The sequence below is a fragment of the Girardinichthys multiradiatus genome, chromosome 1 (assembly GCF_021462225.1).
Source record: "Girardinichthys multiradiatus isolate DD_20200921_A chromosome 1, DD_fGirMul_XY1, whole genome shotgun sequence".
Taxonomy (NCBI): domain Eukaryota; kingdom Metazoa; phylum Chordata; class Actinopteri; order Cyprinodontiformes; family Goodeidae; genus Girardinichthys; species Girardinichthys multiradiatus.
In genome coordinates this window covers 41,754,642-41,776,112 of record NC_061794.1, presented here as the reverse complement: position 1 = coordinate 41,776,112, position 21,471 = coordinate 41,754,642, and the positions used below count along the sequence as shown (strand labels likewise).

The window sequence follows — 21,471 nt, the reverse complement described above, 5'->3', positions numbered from 1 at the left end:
AGCGGTTTTCCCAGTCTGAGAGGAGGACAACAGGAGCCGCATCACCATGGTAACGGGCAGTTTGGTTGGCCCACAGAGCGTTTTCAATCCAGTTAATAATATTTCCTTAACATTATTTGACTAAACTTGATAACTAAGTAAACACCATTAAGCCCCAATTTCTCCAGAAAGATTTGGCTCTTGTCCAAAATATTCCCTTAAATATTTTACCACTTCCTTAATATTTCTTTGAATATTATTTTAAGAAATAAAGGCATATAATGAGACACCGTTGAGAATTAGTCATCCATTAGGTTGGTTTTATTCAGCAGATCATTCTTTAAACATTTTATGAAAATATTTTATCTGATCTTGCATTGTGAATGGTTGTCTAAAGGGGTACTAATTATTGCCTAAGTTGGTTCCAAGACTAACTTAACTTCATTTCCAGATTCTTCAAGATAATCCTTGGTTCTCAAACATAAACATTGCATGGTAATGTTGCATCACTCTTTTGGTCATGATTTCCAATCATCTTTAATCAACTTGTTTATATTGTACATAGCCCATTAGTCTTCATTATTCTTTAATTCTTCTTGGTACTTTAGTTGGATTGTTTTAGCAAAGTAAAGAGTTTGTTGATTGAAATATGTTTGACTTTGAGTTGACTTATTTTTGTTAATAAATTCTTGTATTTTAAGAAATTGTGTGAATTCATTCCATGTATGTACAGAGTTTATGCTGTTCAATAATGTCAGAGCTCGTCTCACACCGTTCTATTTTGTCCTAATACCATCGCCTTACTGGGCCGGTATTCACAGGACAACCCTTAACAGAGCAAAATATTATTTGATAAAATAAATTATTATTAAATATTTTCAGATTCATAGTCACAACATACTTCTAACACTAAACACGCTCCACTGGCTCCTCTTTCAGTGTATGAGTTATATTGTCACATACAGGCCTGGAAAGTAACAAATTCAGTTGGTTTTTGTATGAATGAAAAGATTTCTAGAAATTATGCTGTATTCATAAGGAATGTATTAGAAAGTTGAATGACAGATTGTATCAAATATACATTTGTGCCAATGAGGCCTAAAAGCCTTGAAGTTGGTGTTTACTTAAACATAAAATTGTTGTTAAACTCCATGTGTAAAATAATCTTGTGTTTGTGGGGCACCAAAAATGGACCCACCCAAATCCAGGTAAGCCCAAAATTATTCATACGCCTGACAGATTTAGATAAAAAAATGTTTGTATTCATTGAACAAGCTTGTTTCTGATGAAAACTGAGAGGCATATCTTAAAACATAATGGAGCAATTTAAAAGGAGTATCAGGTCTGAAAAAAACAATTTATCAAATTTTATTTTCTAATTATACCGTTCTCCATCATCAGTAGAAACATCTACAGACTGAAATATTATTTGATAAAATATTAATATTAAATCTCAAGATTCATAGTAACAACAATTAAATACACGTTTAAATGTTTTAGTATAGATGTTACATATTTGTGTTTTTCTACCATTTTTCCCTCTTACCATTTTGACCATTTAAACTGTAATTGAGTAAAAACATCTTTGCAAATTTGCTCTGGTTTTGCTTCTATAGGTTTTGAATGACTTTGTAGGTCTTGTTAAAGGAATAGTTTAGGGGTGCACCGATCGGTCGATGCTTACATGTGAAACTGATATCCACCGATCTTAACTACTTGTCTAACCTATTGTGCAAGTTTTGTTAACTATACGAAAGACTAATGGCACTGCCTTGTGGAGTTAAAACAAGTTTGTATTTCATGGGTATTGTTCAGTGTTAATTTAAAGATCGGTTATCGGCCAGAAAAACTGCAATAAGTGCACCCCTAGGAGGTTGTGTTGTATTTAACTCTGGGTCCCTGTTTTTGTTATTTGTACATACTTTCACAATACTTAACCGTTGCATTTCTGACTGAGCTTCACATTAACAAATGTTATTTTGGGGTTGGGTTGGAGCAAGAAGATAACTGAATCAAAGCTGGAAAAATTGGGTTATCAAAAATAGCATTTTTAAAATAATTGTATGAATTGTTTTGGTCCTTAAATGTTTTTTTTTTTTACAAGCCTTTGCTTGTATCTCTTTAAAAAAATAACTAGTTATTACTTGAACCTAACTAACAGAATCAGATTAACCCTAGATATTCCCCACAGAACAACTTGCACCTAGTCTAGAAGTGGCTGAATGATGAGCCGGTTTTACCCACCAAGTCTGTTTTGGGTTATCCCAGAAACTCGGAAAACTCCCGAGTTCAGTCTCCTTTCGACCAACAAATCTACTCTACATATTCTATATTGAATCAGAAATCAACACACGTTTATGTAAAATCCTTTATAGAAACGATAAAATACACAAACTTACCGGTCTTCAGCACAATCCATTTTATTGTTGAAAGCCTCGTCTTTGGAGGAATCAGCATCTTTCACATGGGTTGTTTGTAATGTTCACAACTTACCTGCTCTCCTACAGAGAACCCGGACTCCTTATGTAGAGGTATGTATTCTTCACTTAAAAGTTGCACTATCCCTTCAAAAGTCACAGAGACACAGATGAATGTTTGAGATTTTATTGCATACATATAGGTCCAGCATCACTGTGTTCTCTCTGATGTTGCACTTAACACAGCAAGATGTAGGAACAGCCATCACATTAACAAACTGATTTGCTTCAAAGCAGCAACATACTGAACATTAATTTATCTCTTTAATTATCTTTGTCAGATTTGCTTCAAATGAAATGCAGAAATCTGTTCCCACACAGACATACCTTATTGAACATTTGGTGGACGTTTTACTTCACAGACACCACTTCACAAGACAAACTTGTACAATCTCCAATAAAATGAACACTTGTGTTGTATAAATCTCCTAATCTGTCTGAAGAACCAGTTACAAACCTCTGCTGAAGTCTACTCCATGGCAGACGCATGTAGTCTTTATGGGTCGTTTCAAACTGAAAAAAGTCCTGACTGCATCCAACTTTACACCAAAACACCCTGCATCCTTCAACTCACTGAACCTTTGATTCGATCTATACTCCGTCACATAAAAGCACTGACACATCAGTACACAGCACAGTACGTTAACGTTTTGTTATAGAGGAAAGTTAAAATACAAACACACTACATTCATTATTCGAACATATTAATCCAACTTACCACAATGTGCAGACGTTACATGTTTAAATAAAGAGAAGGCAGTTGAGTTTGTAAATGTAAAACTTGACAATTCTGTCAAAATTAAAAGTTTAAAAATGAAAAGCACCACAAGTTTCGGTTTCTCTACAATACAGCTCTTTCAATAAAATGTTTCCATTTAAGACAGACTGACTTTCACCAGATGGGCTGCGCTGCTCGTCACAGTGATGCAGCAGAAACTAAGTGGAGCAGATTAAAATAAACACACTTTCTGGGAGCAGAAAGCCACTCAATGTGAGGAAACAAAACAAGGTCTGTGCTCGTCTGCAGCCTCAGTTTGGGTGAGGGACAATGCTGCTATCTTAGCCATCACAGGTAAGGGGGATACTGGTTGAGTTTCCTCTGATAAGCGGCACTGGAACGTTGGAAAGGTTGTGGCTGTGGGTTGCTGTACTGTCCGGCTGCAGACCCTCCGAAGGCTAAGCCGGCGTTCTTCTGCAGCAGGGCCAGGGAGGAGTAAGCTCCGCTTGGCCTGCCGCCCTGCATCTGGTCCACTGCCTGGGACACTGAGGCCAGGGCGGCAGAGGCTGGATAGGTGTACAGGTTTGGGGCCGAGCTGAAGAGAGCGCCGTCTTGAAGGCGGTAGGACGAATGAGAGGAAACGGGTGGAGGGTAGGTGGGCTGGCGCCGTAGGGAGTCGCCACTTCCAGTATGACTGTATGAGGACGGCATCACGGACTGATGCACCTGAAATAGATTCATAAAAGAGATACACTGTGACTAAACTTAACATTGATGAGCTGCTGCAGATGGAAAGTTCTGAGCAGAATGATGCTGTTCTCAGCTGTTTACCTGCTGCACCCAGCTGACAGGCACATAGAAAAATCTAGCTTTTTCCAAAGACACGACATCCTACCTCAGTGAACATTTAAGGTTCTCAATAATTCCTCAAAGTTTTTGTATCGATATTTTAAGAAAACCCACTGGAGTACCCACTGTACTAGCTTCATCCATCTTCCAATCAACTCTGAGCAGCATCCCCGTCTCTGCTGGTTAGGGCAGCCTCATAGCATGTTGCTGCCACCACCATGAGGATGGTGTGTTCAGGGTGATGTGCATCTAACCCAGAAAGTTCAATTTCAGTCTCATCTGACCAGAACACCTTCCAGCTTTCTTTTTACCACTTTTCTAAAGTCACATCATCATCTGCCCGGTAGAATTTCCCACCTGAGCTATGGATCTTTGCAGCTCCTCCAGAGTTATCACGGGCCTCATACCTCCTCCTTTGATTAAAGCTCTCCTTGCCAACCTGTGAGTTTAGGTAGATAGCCATGTCCTGGTAGGTTTGCAGTTGTCATACTCTGTATGTTAAGATGATGGTTTGAACAGAGCTCCGAGATGTTCAAAGCCTAGTTTATCGCTTTATAACCTAAACCCTTTAAATTTCTCCAAAGCTTTGTCCCTGACCTGTCTGCGGTGTTCCTTGGTCTTCATGATGCGGTTTGTTCACCAATCTTTTCCAATAAACCTGAGGCCTTTACAGAAAAGCTGTATTTGTACTAAGATTAAGTAAAGTAACTCAAATGTGGACTTTTTTTCTGCTTGGTTAGATTCAGTCGATTTTATTTTGGGGGTTTCAAAGTAAAAGGGGCTGAATACAAATGGACAACATTTTGTTAGTAAATATAAGTTGAAAACCTTGTATGCTTTTCTTTCTCTTTACAATTATGTCCTACTTTGTGTTAGTCAATCACATAAAATCCTCCAAAATTCAATTCAGTTTATTTATATAGCACCAATTCATAACACATGTCTCAAGGCACTTCACAACAGTCAGGTTCATACATTCCAATTAATCCTAACCATTGAACAGTGCAGTCAGAGTTAGCTTTTTATTCAAATTGGATAAAAAGTTTTTCTATCTAAGGAAACGCAGCAGATTGCATCCAGTCAGTGACTTGCAGCATTCCCTCCTCCTGGATGAGCATGTAGAGACAGCGGACAGTCACTGGCGTTGACTTTGCAGCAATCCCTCATACTGAGCATGCATGTAGCGACAGCGCATAAAAGGTTATGAATACTTTTGTGCTGTTGTACTTCTGGTTATGTTATCGTTACTGCTACTACCTGACTGAGGTTAAGAGGCTGAGATCTGCTGGACGCCGCACGTGGCTGACGATCGGCGGTGGAATCTCCTGACCGACACGACAGCTGGGCGGATGCCTTCTTGGACTTTCCGGAGCCTCCTGCAGCTTGATCTGGTGGTCAAGAGCCAGAGAGGAAACTGTGAGGATGAGTGATTTCTACAAGATTAAAAAACAGGGTATGTTCTTAAATGTGTCTCCTGTGGGCATACTACGAAAATACTAATGTGAACTGGACCTGAAGCTGCCACTGGCTTGGTGGTTGTGCTCTCCCTGGGCTGAATCTTCACTGAGGGCAGGATGATGGCCAGAGACTGTGAGGGCTGTGAACTGGTCTCAGGGCTCAGAGGGCTGCTGCTGCCAGAAGAGTCGGAGTCGTGGGAGTCGTGCACCGTCACGCAGCTGATCACGTTTGTTCTCTGGCTCGCACCAGAGCTGCAGGAGAGCATCGGAGCAGAGTAAAGCACCATATACATTTCACATAGAAAAACAACAACAAAAAAAAGGTTCATATCCTGGTTCTGGAACGATAAACTTAAAATAACGTAACCAAATGAAAACCGAAGCCGCATGTCAGAAAATAACGTGAAACGTGACTAAACCAAACAGTTTCAGAACACAAAATCTTTTTGATAACTGAAAAAACTAGAAGACTTGCAGCTGTAATTGTAATGAACAGTTTAAAAAGGTTTTTCTTTATAAAATTAGACCATGTAAACCATGTATCTTTTTCCTTCCACTCCACAATTAGCCACTACTTTGTGCTGGTTATGTGTCATTCCTTAACCACATGTTTTGATGTTTTATATTGACATGTTGTCACATCAACTCTGGATGTGTGGGTTCATGTAACACACGGATCTCAAGTAAAATAAAGCGTTATGTTTATAAGCCACTTTTTCAAGTTCTTGAACCAGCTTTAGGTTTAACTCTCACCAGGCAGCCATGACCTTCGTCTCACCCTCGTCCTCCGAGTCGCTGTGGATGGTGATGATGCTGACGGCGGGACTTGGCGTGTCAGAGATGACTATCGGCTGAGACTGGTCTCCGAGGAAAGAAGTGCTGTGGACAACAGTGGAAGCCAAATGCAGCCTGAAAGGGAGGAGAGAGAATGATGCGTTCTTACTGCTTAGCTGCAAGCAGCAAAATGTTTCAGCTACAACTTATCTCCCATAATGCAGCATCCCTGTTGCTTTGACCTCATTTTTAAACACTTTCCTGAAAAATCTGCAGGACAGAATAAATGTCGCCATGTATGTTTTACACAATATAAAAAAAATGCATGGAAAATATATTTTATGGAGTACAAATGTCGCCAGTTATCTTTAACACATTGGTTGTAAAAATGCTACATGCATAGAAAAAAAAAAAAAAAAAACAGTATCTGTTTAGTTATAAAAGTTAAATGATACAAAAAAACACTGGGAAAACCTTGTGATTTTCTTTTTTTTAAAGCATAAAATTAGGTTAATTTTGTTTTTTAATTTGAATGTTCTGACCAGGCTTTGAAGGGTAAAGCTGGCTCCCTTTGGTTATAGGAGGGCCCTGACACAAATTCTAGAATTGCACCACTCAAGGTGGCAGCAGGTTGGAGTAGTTCTGTTACTACTGATTCTGATTTATTCTTTTTTGGGAACTATACCTCTTGTGGTGGATACAGTTGTTTTTTTTTTTTTTTGGATGACTATCCACTCCAGTGTCGGATGCTGTGCAGCTTGGAGGATTTTTCTTAATACTTTCTATTTTTGAACATTTGTTATGATGCATTGCCATGGCAACGGGGTTGTTTCTTACAACCGGGAGCAGCTGATTAAAATCTCAAAAGCTCAAATAATACTTCAGCTACAACTCCAAATCCCTGATGAGTAGAATAGGAGCAGAGCAGGAGCTAAGAGAAGAGAGAGAAGGAGGAAGTTCAAACCATCTCTTCCGTCGATTTTGATGGGCAATGTGAGATCGTTGGGAAACAAGTTGGATGAACTCCAAGCCCTACAAAGGACCCAGCCAGAGTACCGGGCATGCAGTATCATGTGTTTTACTGAGACATGGCTGCAGGATCATATCCCCGACTCCAGCGTCTCTCTGCCGGGCTTTTTAACCATACGAGCAGACAGAGATTTAAGGAGGAGCGGCAAATGTAAAGGAGGTGGACTGGCAGTACTTGTGAACAACAGATGGTGTAATCCAGGACATGTTACTGTGAAGTGTCATCTCTGCAGTCCAGATATTGAACTGTTGGCAGTAAGTTTTCGTCCATATTATTTACCCAGAGTTCACCAGTGTTATTTTGGCAACAGTTTACGTTCCACCTTCCGCTGTTGCCGACACTGCATGTGATGCCATCAGCTCAGTTGTTGCTAAGCTACAGACACAAAACCCCAATGCTTTTGTAGCAATTTCAGGTGATTTTAACCATGCTTCACTTTCTGCTACACTTCTAACGTTTCAACAGTTTGTCAGCTGCTCTACCAGAGAAAACAAAACATTGGATTTGTTTTATGCAAATGTCAAGGACTCATACATCTCTACAGCAAGACCTCCTCTAGGCAAATCAGATCACAATCTTGTTTTTCTCTGCTCGAAATATAAACCCCTTGATCAGAGGCAACCTGTAATAAAGAGGACTGTCAGAAAATAGTCACAGGAAGCTGAAGAAGCTCTGCAAGGTTGCTTTGAGGCTACAGACTGGGATGCACTGTGCCAGCCACATGGAGAGGACATCAATGCCATGACTGAGTGTGTAACCGACTATATAAACTTCTGTGTGGATAACATCATCCCCACCAGAACCGTGAGATGCTTCCCCAATAACAAACCTTGGATCACCAGTGACCTGAAGAACCTGATTAACAAGAAAAAAAGAGCCTTCATAGAGGGAGACAGAGAATTATTGAGGAGTTTACAGAAGCAACTTAAAGTCAAAATAAGAGACAGCAAGGAGGTGTACAAGAAGAAGCTGGAGAGCAGCTCCAGCAAAACAATATCAGAGATGTGTGGATAGGGATGAAGATCACAGGCTTCAAGCAGAAGGATGATCAGACCAATGGAGGTCTGGACAGAGCCAATGAACTGAACACATTCTTCAATAGGTTCAGTTCAGAAACAAGCTTCACATCCTCCTCTCCTGCTCACAACCAAACAGACATTCCATCTTCCTTTGACCCACAGGACCCACAGCTGTCCAGTAACACCTCACATTTTTTATCTTCCACCTCAGCCCTAGACCCTTCTACATCTACACGTTTGCCTTCAACCATATCAGAAGATGCTGATGCTTCCTTTGCTTCCCCCTTCCACCTGTGTGTCTCATAGAAGTCAGGTGAAGAGACAACTGGAGAGACTGAATAGGAATAAGGCTGCAGGTCCAGATCATGTCAGCCCTAGTCCTGAAGGCCTGTGCAGAGCAGCTCTGTGGGATTCTGCAGCACCTCTTCAACCTTAGCCTGGCCCATAAGAAGGTTCCGGTGTTGTAGAAGACCTCCTGTCTTGTTCCGGTACCAAAGAAAATTCACCCATCAGTCCTCAATGACTATAGACCTGTTGCCCTGACATCTCACATCATGAAGGTCCTAGAGAGACTCCTGTTGGCCCACCTGAGTAAGCAAACAGTAAATCATCAGGACCCCCTTCAGTTTGCTTATCACTGAGGAGTTGGAGTTGGAGATGCCATCATACACCTGCTTCAACAAACCCACTGTCATCTGGACAAAGCCAGCAGCACTGTGAGGATCATGTTCTTTGATTTATCCAGTGCATTTAATACAATCCAACCTGATTTGCTTTGTCAGAAACTCCAGAAGACTCAGGTGGAGGCCTCAACAATCTCCTGGATCAAAGACTACCTGACAAACAGACCACAGTTTGTGAGACTGAAGGGTTGTGAGTCTAACCAGGTAGTCAGCAGCACAGGAGCACCACAGGGGACTGTACTCTCACCATTCCTTTTCACTCTGTACACCTCAGACTTCCAGTACAAGACAGACTCCTGTCATCTGCAGAAATACTCAGATGATTCTGCAGTTGTGGAGTGGATCAGAGATGGACAAGAAGCTGAGTACAGGAAGGTGGGCTGGATACCTGGCTCTGCTTTCCGCATGTCGGACTTTCGGTCTCTTGGCTTGTTGGGATCTTGCGTGAGCAGCCCCAGAGCTGTGGTTCTGCACGCCGGCAAGGCGGCTGACGGTGGAGTCCTGTTGGCTAACTCCGTTGTACTGGTTGCCATGACAACCCCTGCAAAAAAAAGCATGCTTTGCATCACTTTGCGTTTGGATATGTGAGGTGTAAAGCAGAAGCCAAGTCCTGGCAGGTTGAACCCACCTCCATCCAGGAGCCTGTTGGCTGTCAGACACTGGAGCTCCCACGTGCGAGTCAGGGACCACAGCCTGGCCCGGGTTGTGGATGGACATGCCGGGCATCTGCTGCCATGTGGAAGGTATGAAGATCTGCTGTGTCCCTGCTGGCCATCCCTGCTGTTCGTTCACACATAAAAAGAGAGTTAAATGCAGATGTCCAGTTTGTTAACCGCAGTGGTTCCGGTCGGTAGTGGGTCGTACCTGTGTCAGCATGCTTGGCTGGAGGTGAAGAGACTGGGAGGACTGGTTTTGAGTGACTAAGGGTACAGAGTTGTCCATTCTCACTGGGTAACCAGAAGGCTTACTGGTGGTTTGGAGACCTATGTGGAGAGAGGACAGACATATCCCACAGTGTGTGTTTTAACTAGCTGTTAGCTCTCTGTGTTCAGCCAATGACAGGTTGGATCAGTCTCTCACTCTGGATGGTTGGAGGGCAGACGATGAGCGTTTGCTGGAAGGGCTCGGTCTGGGCACACAGCTGAGTCGGTCTGGTCTGCAGAGGAACACTCTGCTGGGTCAGGCCCGGGATGTTGATGGTGGCCTGCTGGTAGAGGCCCGGCTGATAGTTGATCAGCGGGACATTGCTGCTGAGGGACAGCGACTGGCCTCCTGTGGATGCCATCTGAGAGCCCCGACATAGAAAAATGTTTTCGAATTACAGCTGCTGCTTATACAGACAAATGGACTGCATAACAACAGAGACCAATAAATATTACTCCGTAGATTCATAGGTTCATTTAGGGAAAAATCTGCACAGAAAGACAGGAAAAATATAGTGCCTTGCAAACATATTCATACCTTTTCTTCTCACCAACTGTAGTGTTTTATGTGGTTCAACAGAAAATAATTCATAATTGTGGAGTAAAAAAAAAAAAATGGCTTGAAAAATGTTTCACACAGGAAAAAAAATGGCCTGCATTTGTATCCCGTACCCAATCTGATACTAAAAAATAAAATCCTGTTTTAAAATCCAATCAATCATCTAAACATGAAAAGAATATGGCACAACTTCCATATTCGACCTTAACTGACAAACCAAGAAAGAACATTTTTAATCAGAAGCAACCAAGAGGTCCATGGCAACTCTGGAAGAGCTGCAGAGCTCCACAGCTCAGGTGGGTGAACTTTATGGAACAGAGGCCAAAAAAAAAGTAATAAAAAAGTCCTGTTTGCACTTTGTACAAGCCATGTAGGGGACACATAAAACAAAAAACAGATGCTTTGGTTAGCCAAGACCACAGCAGAACTTTTTCACACTAATACATAATCCTCTATGACAACAAATTGATCTGTTGTACTGAGAAAGCATGAAATATCCAGTATTAAGAGACAAAAATAGTAATTAATAAAGAATTCACATGGTTTTTATCCCTAGCCAGCTTTCATCCTTATTTTCAATTCTTGTCACAAATTCTCAATTTGAAGGAGGTCTAGACTTTGACTGGGACATTTTAACAGATGAATATGCTTCGATCTAAACCATTCCACTGTACCCTAGTCTGATGTAGCTTCTGTTTTCTCACAGTATTATCCTCTCTTTTCCAAGCCATACAGTATAGGTGCACAGACATGTGTTAGTATGTCTGGAGTTGTGTCATAGTCTTTCCATGTTGAGACGATCGACTGAATTGCACTCTGTGAGCTGTTAAAGCCTGGGATATTGTTCTATAACAAGAAAAAGTTACTCAGTGTGATGCTACTAGTTTAAATCAGCAGGTGAGTAGTTTAAAAAGTCTCTTGCTTTGGAAAACAGACGAGTTTTGTTACAACCAGATGGCATTCCTGAGTGAGAACCGGATGCAGAGTAAAAGATTCCTGGGGCGGATCAGCGAGTATGTTCCCACCTGATTGTGTTGGTTCAGCTGGCTGCTGAATGTGACCGTGAGGTTGGTGGCTGCGCTTGGAGTGGTGCTGCTGGCAAACATGTTCTTCCCGTTCTCAAATGCGCTGCATCTGCGTTTGCATATTTCCATGTTTTGGAAACAGGACTTCACGCTGGTAAATAAAAAATAAAAAAAAGAAACATAAATCATGAAGTAAATACGGCACCAGAGATTTAACAATTATGATGTACCCAGACTGGGCTGCCTTACTGTGAGCTGTGGGGGAAGTGCAGCAGGTGTGTCATGGTAACAAAAGGATGGTTCAGCGTCTTCATGGGTGTGATCCTCTTGTCGGCGTCGAGAGTAAGCATCTTCTTCAGCAGGTCAATGAACTCCCGTCTGTCGGCCTTCTCTGCCAGGATGTCCGTGCCCTCCAGGCTGGTCATGTTCACCTGCAGGAGGTCAGTGTTTGTAAAACATCACACAGCAGAGCTGGCAACCTAAAACTCAATGGCCAAACCACACATCAATTCATACCTGCATCATGTCATCCAGACAGTTGAAGATGTATTTTCTTGCCTCCTTCGACTTGATGCCCATCTCTGCCTCATGCTCTGCAGGTGTCTGTAGGGGGGGGTAAGAAAAACTCCTCATACTACATACTGTAGACAAATCTAGATTAGGAAATACTGTGCAGAAAAGAAGCCTGTAGAAGTAACTGACTTTGAGTCTCCAGAGAGGGTAGCTCGAGTCGGGGCCTCGGTTGAAAAAGCGGCTCGTCTTGGTTCCTGCACTTAGCAGGTACTCTGCTGGAAGACCCTGTGTCTGGGAAATATACCGAATCTGAAGAGAGAGCAGTGCAAGAAAGCATTAGAGACATGCATTCTCGTTTTACATCAAAAACAAATGGAAGTGGGTCACGGGGGAGCTGGTGCCTATCTTCAGCAATCTATGAGCGAGAGGCGGGGTACACCCTGGACAGGTTGCCAGTCCATCGCAGGGCAACACACAAACAACCATGCACACACCTAAGGGCAATTTAGAGTTACCAAAAGGTTATTCGACAAAGTATTGCAACAGCTGCGCTGAATACAAATGCATGACCCACTTGTCATATTTTTTCTATGTAAAAAATTTAGGAAAACCTTTTTTTTTTTCCCCTCCACGTCACAATTATGCTCTACTTTGTGTTTTTTTAACATCACACTCTCTTGCCCTCGGTGGAAGACACACATGTTTTCTCTCCCTCCCTCCCTGCTTCTGCTTTTGTCTGTATTTTTCTCAGAGCCTCGCTTTGCATATCCTCCAAACTTTTAAATTATAGATTTGGTCAGCTGGACTCTCAACGCAATTGATCAGTTTTTTTCAATGGGAAGACAGGGTACAGGAGACCCTCTTGTCCAGGCGGGACGTTCTTCTCTGGAAACACAATGGATTCTTGGCAGCAGTGGAAGATTGTGTGCCTGACTACGACGCCAGTCGAGGATGTAGAAGATGTGTACATATTTGGACTTTTGATAAAGGGATTTCTGCTTTTTGGAGTTGGTGGTTACTTGGCTGATCGAGTGATTCGGCGGCTGTTCAAAGCATTCCAAAGCTGCCTGCGATGTTAGATGGAGTCTGTAGAGCGATCAACACTCAGACTGAAATGTTAAGAGAGCAGAATCGCAAGCTGGACACGATTCTTGAACAGAATCGCAGCCTGGCAGCGGTTGGACTCAGAGGTTAAAGGATATAATCTTGGAGAAGTTGTACGCTCAAGATCTGCGGAAAGTACCAGAAATTTGGCTATTTGGATTTGCAATTTAGACATACCAGTAAAACTCTTAAGGTAGTTGGAAATTCACAACTGCCTGAACCACAACATTTATTGTTTTTCTAAATCTGGCTCCCCAATGTGGCCTTGGAAACTTCTGCTAACTGCCTATCGACAAAATATCTCCTGGATGTTATATAAACACGACGCTCTTCCCCAGCACTCCCCTACCAGGTGTGTGCTGATAGGATTATGCGGCTGATTGATAAAACTTCCACCGCTCTTCTCAAGGACAATGGCAATTCGATCAGCGTTGACACTCTAATTCTTGCAAACACATCACACTTACAGGGGTTGGACAATGAAACTGAAACACCTGGTTTTAGACCACAATAATTTATTAGTATGATGTAGGGCCTCCTTTTGCGGCCAATACAGCGTCAATTTGTCTTGGGAATGACATATACAAGTCCTGCACAGTGGTCAGAGGGATTTTAAGCCATTCTTCTTGCAGGATAATGGCCAGGTCACTACGTGATACTGGTGGAGGAAAACGTTTCCTGACTCGCTGATTTGCGCTCCTTGCACCACTGAAACTGACGTTTGGCATTGGCATGAGTGACCAAAGGTTTGGCTATAGCAGCCCGGCCGTGTATATTGACCCTGTGGAGCTCCCAACGGACAGTTCTGGTGGAAACAGGAGAGTTGAGGTGCACATTTAATTCTGCCGTGATTTGGGCAGCCGTGGTTTTATGTTTTTTGGATACAATCCGGGTTAGCACCCGAACATCCCTTTCAGACTGCTTCCTCTTGCGTCCACAGTTAATCCTGTTGGATGTGGTTCGTCCTTCTTGGTGGTATGCTGACATTACCCTGGATACCGTGGCTCTTGATACATCACAAAGACTTGCTGTCTTGGTCACAGATGCGCCAGCAAGACGTGCACCAACAATTTGTCCTCTTTTGAACTCTGGTATGTCACCCATAATGTTGTGCATTTCAATATTTTGAGCAAAACTGTGCTCTTACCCTGCTAATTGAACCTTCACACTCTGCTCTTACTGGTGCAATGTGCAATCAATGAAGACTGGTTACCAGGCTGGTCCAATTTAGTCATGAAACCTCCTACACTAAAATGACAGGTGTTTTAGTTTCATTGTCCAGCCCTTGTATCTTTACACTGCTCAAAAAAATAAAGGGAACACTTAAACAACACAATATAACTCCACGTAAATCAAACTTCTGTGAAATCAAACTGTCCACTTAGGAAGCAACACTGATGGACAATCAATTTCACATGATGTTGTACAAATGGAATAGACAGACCACTTCTCAGTACCGATGCTTTCTGGCTGATGTTTTGGTCATTTTGAATGTTGGTGGTGCTTTCACACTCGTGGTAGCATGAGATGGACTCAACAACCCACACAAGTGGTTCAGGTAGTGCAGCTCATCCAGGATGGCACATCAATCCGAGTTGTGGCAAGAAGGTTTGCTGTGTCTGTCAGCATAGTGTCCAGAGCCTGGAGGCTCTACCAGGAGACAGGCCAGTACACCAGGAGACGTGGAGGAGGCCGTAGGAGGGCAAGGCAACAACCCAGCAGCAGGACTGCTACCTCCACCTTTGTGCACGGAGGAACAGGAGGAGCACTGCCAGAGCCCTGCAAGATGACCTCCAGCAGGCCACAAATGTGCATGTGTCTGCACAAACGATTAGAAACTGACTCCATGAGGATGGTATGAGGGCCTGACGTCCACAAGTGGGGGTTGTGCTCACAGCCCAACACCGTGCAGGACTGACAAATTCGCCACTGGCGCCCTGTGCTCTTCACAGATGAAAGCAGGTTCACACTGAGCACATGTGACAGACGTGACAGAGTCTGGAGACACCGTGGAGAGCGATCTGCTGCCTGCAACATCCTTCAGCATGACCAGTTTGGCAGTGGGTCAGTAATGGTGTGGGGTGGCATTTCTTTGGAGGGCTTCACGGCCCTCCATGTGCTCGCCAGAGGTAGCCTGACTGCCATTAGGTACCGAGATGAGATCCTCAGACCCCTTGTGAGACCAAATGCTGGAGCAGTTGGCCCTGGATTCCTCCTAATGCAGGACAATGCTAGACCTCATGTGGCTGGAGTATGTCAGCAGTTCCTGCAAGATGAAGACATTGAAGCTATGGACTGGCCCGCCCGTTCCCCAGACCTGAATCCGATTGAACACATCTGGGACATCATGTCTCGCTCCATCCACCAACGTCACGTTGGACCACAGATTGTCCAGGAGTTGGCGGATGCTTTAGTCCAGGTCTGAGAGGAGATCCCTCAGAAGACCATCCACCGTCTCATCAGGAGCATGCCCAGGTGTTGTAGGGAGGTCATACAGGAACGTGGAGGCCACACACAATACTGAGCCTCATTTTGACTTGTTTTAAGGACATTACATCAAAGTTGGATCAGCCTGTAGTTTGTTTTTCCACTTTCATTTTGTGTGTGACTCCAAATCCAGGCCTCCATTGGTTAATACATTTGATTTCTGTGTGATTTTGTTGTCACCACATTCAACTTTGTACAGAACAAAGTATTCAATGAGAATATTTCATTCATTCAGATCTAGGGTGTGTTATTTGAGTGTTCCCTTTATTTTTTTGAGCAGTGTATATTCGCACCCTCAAGATTCCACCGTACCCTTGCTAAATCTTTACTTATGTGTGTGTTGCTTACCCCTGCTGAGGTTTTTTTGTACTACTTCAGACTGTATTCTGCTCAGAATAGAGTCTGAAATATGATTTATTTTTTCTCCTATCTTACTTTACCTAAATGTGATTTCATAACTTTTCATAGACTTTCAGATTTCTCAGAAGGATTACCAGCAAAAGCCAAATATTATTAGTATATTAAAATTTCACTAAAGCTGTTTTTACACCAATGACTATAGATGTTTAGATTTCTTGGATTGTATTACAACAACATCATACCAGTGAAAGCCAAACATTATTAATATTTTAAAAGTTTGGACTAAAAATGTTTTACACCAGTGACCCAACTTCTCTACTTAAACTTCACCACAGAGGACTTAATGATCTAATCACCTCTATTAGAAAGATTGGATTAAAACCAGCTCTTACTAGTAAACTCCCTAGGATTATTAATGTCATTTGATTTGTTTTTCTGTGTTTGATTTTCTGTATCATTGTAATGTTTTTCCTCATGTACAGCGCTATGAGTGCCTTGTTGCTGAAAAGCGCTATATAAATCAACTTGACACATAAAATCCCAAAAATATGCATTAAAGTTTAAAGGCTGTAATGTGATAAAATTGAAAATGCCAAGGGGTGTAAATACTTCTTCCAGGCACTGTACATTTTTACACTGTGCCACTGACCAATTCAGATGTGCAGAACAAACACTAATACCAATTCCTAAAATCCACAGGCTTCAACAGAATCCCTGCTGTCAGCTAAACAATATTTATGAAGTCGATTGTTTAAAGTTAATTATGAATGACTTGGCCAAATTTTCCCAAAGCCTTAATATGTACCCTCCTGTTACCCTGGGTCTGAATGAGTCAGGAAGCACATGAAAACTGTTTTACAGTGCATTGCATGTGCAGGTGGTGCAGATGACCTGGTCGTACTCTGATGCACCAGGATAAAGGGGCCATCCCAGGAAAAGCTCGGCGATGACACACCCCAAAGACCACATGTCGATCGCTTCACAGAAAGGGAGGCCAAGGATAATCTCTGGAGCTCTGCATAAACACAATGACAAATCATGCACACACAGACTGAATCAATCAGAATTCAAAAACTTTGGACCAGACCAAATTCCTGACCTGTAATATCTGGACTGCAGGTAGGTGGAGCACACCGCTTTGGACACGTGGCTGGCAGAGCCGAAGTCAATCACCTTCACCCTGTATGGCTGCCTCAGAGGGTCCACTAGCATGATGTTCTCAGGCTTCAGGTCGGCGTGGATCAGCCCCAGGCTCTTCAGCTTCATTAGCGCCGTGGCCACCTGCTGCAGGATGGGCCGGATGCACTTGAGCATCAGAGGGCTGAACTTGCTGTGCTTCAGGAAGTCGTAGAGGTTCTGCTCCAACATCTCAAACACCAGGCACGTGTGGTTCTTGTGTTGGAAACACTCATATGAGCGGACAAAGTTGAACTCATCGGCGTTCTCTGTGCTCAACCTGCTGAGGATGCTCACCTGTAGGTGGAGAAAAGAGGGGATGACAGATTTATAGATGTTCCTGCTAAAAAGGTTAGATTCATACGTGACCGATTAAAAACAGGTTTCCTACACTCATTGAAAGTCTGGAATTTAATGTATGCATTTTCTGGTCCTATTACACATCCCTTCTTTCCTTTCTGATCTTCCTTCTTTTATCCCTCCTCCATATTTCAGTCTATGGTTCCTTCTTCTTTTCTTGCTTCCTGTCTCTTTCCCTTCCTCAGCTTGCTTTGTTCTTACCTCGCCGTCTTTCTTTGTCATTCTTCCTTATTTCCCCCCCTTCCCATTACCTCTTTCATTTCTTCCTTTAATACCTTAACGCCTTCCTTGCTAGCTTCTTACCTTTTATCTCCCTGTACCTTCATTCCCTCCTTTTTTCCTTCCTTCCCGTTTTAAATCCCTGCTTCCTGACTTCCTCATCAGAAATTGTGCAAAATAGAAAACAAATCATACAATTTGAATCTGAAAAAATACCAAATTTGAAGCCAATGCTAAGAACCCAGTAAAAAGTTGCAAGAACTTTTGTATTTGATGTTATAACCCATTTATTGCGATGTTTAGATGTAACAGTTTTATTAATCAACAGTCTTAGTTTGAGATTTTTAGCACAACAAACTCACCTCGATTTGGCCCTGTCGTGCATAAGAAGGATGGTTCTTGAGTATTTTAATGGCCACTATCTCATTTGTGCCACGTTTCCAGCATTTTGCCACCTGCCCGAAGGTGCCCCGCCCAAGAAATTCAAGCACCTCATAACTGTTGGACATGGAGCACAGGATCTCATGCTGGACCAGCTGGTAGTCGCCTTCACTATGAGAGTTGCTGCTTTTGGTGGTGGAGGTGGAGTGTGCTATGGACTGAGCTGTAGTGGTTCCTCCTCCACCACCGGCACGGTTCGACACCACAGGGGCCGAAAGCTCCTCCAGTATCTGGACGCTGTCGCTGCTGTCCACCTCCTCGCTCTTCCTCTTCAGGCTGTATTGCTTTTGGTAAAGCTCGCAGTGTTGGGAGGAGGATCCTGCATCCTTGATGTGGTGGCTGGAGGAGGTGGAGGAAGAAGAGGGGGAAGCAGGCCCACGAACGCTTCCTGTGCTGTCTGCAGCCCGCACCACCGTCTGCTCCCTGGAGCCGGCTGTAGGAGGATGAACCTGGCTGGAGTTGTACACCAGGTCGAAGTTGGAGCCGGAGGTAGAGGGGACAGCTCCCTGGGAGGGGCTTTGCTGAAAGTAGCCGCTATCCGCCAACGGGTTGGAGACATCCCAGGTAGGGTTCTCCACTTTCAGCCTCTTTGGCCGAGAGTAGGCACTGGAGGAAACAGAGGGGGAGGAGAACCCCTGGAGCTGCGAGGACATGTCTGTAGAGGAAATGGAGACAAAATTGATACTTCTGAGCAAGCTTAGCTTAAATGCAATCAAAAGTGTACATTTTTGTATTTTCAATAAACTATAAGCCATTTATGTCAAAAGACAAGGGTCGTTTCTGTACCTCTCTGGCTTTGTACTACAGAAGTCCAGAAGGGTCAAACTTAAAAACTGTCTCCGTTCGTTGAAATGGAGAATCTTTGCCAATACATGTCACTCTATCATTCAAACTTGTTCTTTAGTTGTATAAATTTGATCCTGTTAACTTGCAAATCTTAGCATGTTATCATTTTAGTGATGCTGTTGAAAAATACGTAAGCTAACAAAGTTTTGGTTTGGTCAACCTTTCTTTCTCCACAGTACCTGAAAGAGAAACCTTAATGTTCCCAAATAGCAGAGTTTCAGTGATAACTAGGAACTCTCTTTGCTTTGTTTTGTCGTCACTTTTTTAAGTTGCATGGTGGACCTAGTTCCTCACGTAAACATCCTGGATGTGTTCTGGAATAAAACAATGGTGTTTTTATTTGGTACATAGGTCTGCATGAACCCAAAAGGGCTGTACCGGATATTTTCGGTACAAATACGTGTACCATTCCACCCGTGTCTCCTAATATTTTGCAGTTCTTAAGTGTTTCTGCTCCACTCCATCTTCAGTTGATTTGCTAATCCAATTAAACATACATCCTCCAGATTGCATTTCTAAAGTAAACTGAATTTGTTGTTGATAAACCTATTAGAAAACTATATAAAGTGCATGTCGTCCAAGTTAAATCAAATCCAGAGGTGCAGTAGTGCTCGTAATTGAAATAAAGAAGACTATTTGTTGCAGTGTTTACAAATTATACAGAATATCTGTTGCTATATGATTACTGAAATCTTGAGGTGATAAAGTTAAAAACATCTATACATATGGAAGATTTGAGGCCAATGGAGTTAAAATTAGAAACTAAAATACTGTATATGATCCAACAATTTGCTTGCTACTTTTGGTTTTCCAAGGTGTGGGAATGCATTTTGTCTTCTGTTAATTGAGCACTGTGACAACATCGCCTTGCTCTTTTGGCATCTTTATTTTGGTGTTTATGTAAATCATAGTTTTCCTTGTTCTCTTCACTGCAATAACATCATTATGAGTTTTGCTGTTAGTAGTTGGGAATAAAAACAGAAAAAAAAGTCAGTTAAAATGTTGATTTATTATTGCACATCTGTTTTCCATGTTCTCAACTGGTTTAACATTTCCATTTCAATATGTTGTTACAGTCAATGGCACCAAGTCATTTTAAGTGCTTCCATATATAAATAAGCTAGATTAGAGTCACCCTTTTAGATTGACCCATGCACTCTATTACCTTAACTTAGTAAATGTCTTTTTCAATAAAATATAGCAAATTTATATCAAAAGACAAAAGGGCCGTTCTCTTTACCCATTTATCTACAGTAGCCCACAAGGGACAAACCAAAAACTGTTAATTACTTACGTTGTTGCTATTCAACATACAAAAATGCAAATAAAAAAAACCTAAAATAAAGTTGCTGTCTTTAAGCATCCAAATGTAAGCGCAGATGAGGAGCTACATTCACAGAAAAGACATGCACACCAAAACCTTGTGTCAAGTTCAGTATCACATAAACCCACACTAATAACCGCCTCCTCTATCTGCTGAATCACAATGAAATAAAACCGACAGTGGATGACATTACCTGAATTTATTGACCGAGCACACCGTCCCCAATCTGACATTCAAGGCCTCGCCATCTTCCAACCGGGGTCTGTGTGTCGCTGCGGCGGATCAACTGAGCCCGCAACGCCGGCTGCAGCAAGACAAGCAGGGAGAGCAGGAGCTAAGCTAGCAGCGGCCGGCTACAAGCATCCGAGTCATACCTGATCCCCGTCCACAGGCGCATCATGCATCTGGAGAGCTAAACCCATACGGTGACACTGAAGCTGTCATATGTCTTCTAAATAAGCAGCAGAGACTGGACCGAGCTCCATCTTCACGACCCGTCGGCCTGCTTCCTGTCCTGTGGACGAACCCAAAGGCAAGACGCACTAGAAGTAACCGAAGATTGTCTATTTAAGCAAAATCAGTCACTCTTTAACGCTTGAACTTCATCACAAAATATATGGAGCAACATTACCAAAGATCGTCTATTGAGACATACAGCTTTCTCTTTTCCTCTTTAGCCAAGTCGCATTGAGCGTAGCCCAGCAGTCTTCCAAAACGACAAGATCCAAATTCGCCGATTTATTGATACATTTTAAATATTTGTTGATAATAAGCAATTATTTCAATAAATTCGATTTTCAATGAATAGTTTAATGATTTCAGTAATTCGAGTGTAACTCATCCAGTAGATTTCAAAGCCGCACACACCCGTGTTAAAAAACATTTTTGTAATATAAAAAAAGACCATAATAAATAATTTTGCAACTTTTTGAAATTGTGATGTGGCATATATTGTCTAGGCGGTAGAGTTGGAAAGTTAATTGTTTGGACTCTTTTTGTTCCAATTCACACTTTTGATTATGAGATAAACAATTTACCCATTTATAACAAATGAAATTACATCTATTTACCGAACTGGTAAATTCTTCAGTTCTTATTTGAATTATCCAATTAATTAGTAAACAAATCTATTCAGGTTTGTTTTGCTT

At 42.4% G+C, this 21,471-nt stretch overlaps 1 protein-coding gene across 3 annotated transcripts; it reads right to left on the bottom strand.

Moving 5' to 3' along the window:
• Positions 1-2,567: 2,567 nt before the first annotated feature.
• hipk1a (homeodomain interacting protein kinase 1a) lies at positions 2,568-21,053 on the bottom strand. 3 transcript variants are annotated; one of them, XM_047372832.1, is made up of 17 exons: positions 20,955-21,053; positions 20,517-20,865; positions 18,075-18,808; positions 17,057-17,430; positions 16,849-16,972; positions 12,196-12,315; positions 12,010-12,096; positions 11,743-11,924; positions 11,494-11,644; positions 10,067-10,271; positions 9,851-9,969; positions 9,615-9,766; positions 9,375-9,527; positions 6,234-6,389; positions 5,536-5,732; positions 5,281-5,411; positions 2,568-3,900 (listed from the first exon to the last, which is right to left on the bottom strand). In XM_047372832.1, exons 2-17 carry the CDS (start codon positions 20,554-20,556, stop codon positions 3,523-3,525), a joined length of 3,303 nt encoding a protein of 1,100 aa, XP_047228788.1. In that variant the 5' UTR covers positions 20,557-20,865; positions 20,955-21,053; the 3' UTR covers positions 2,568-3,522. The 3 variants fall into 3 exon arrangements, with proteins under 3 accessions (XP_047228788.1, XP_047228797.1, XP_047228780.1); XM_047372841.1 differs by having other exon boundaries at positions 9,615-9,763; positions 20,517-20,956; XM_047372824.1 differs by lacking the exon at positions 20,955-21,053 and having other exon boundaries at positions 20,517-20,953.
• Positions 21,054-21,471: the final 418 nt, after the last annotated feature.

Excerpts from the sequence above, each read along its gene's own strand:
- hipk1a (XM_047372832.1), bottom strand. The coding sequence starts at position 20,556 with ATGTCAGATTGGGGACGGTGTGCTCGGTCAATAAATTCAG. Across the intron at positions 12,097-12,195 it reads ACCCTCTCTGGAGACTCAAA|ACACCTGCAGAGCATGAGGC; the intron begins GTCAGTTACTTC and ends CCCCCCCTACAG. Across the intron at positions 6,390-9,374 it reads CATGCGGAAAGCAGAGCCAG|GCTGCATTTGGCTTCCACTG; the intron begins GTATCCAGCCCA and ends CCTCCCTTTCAG.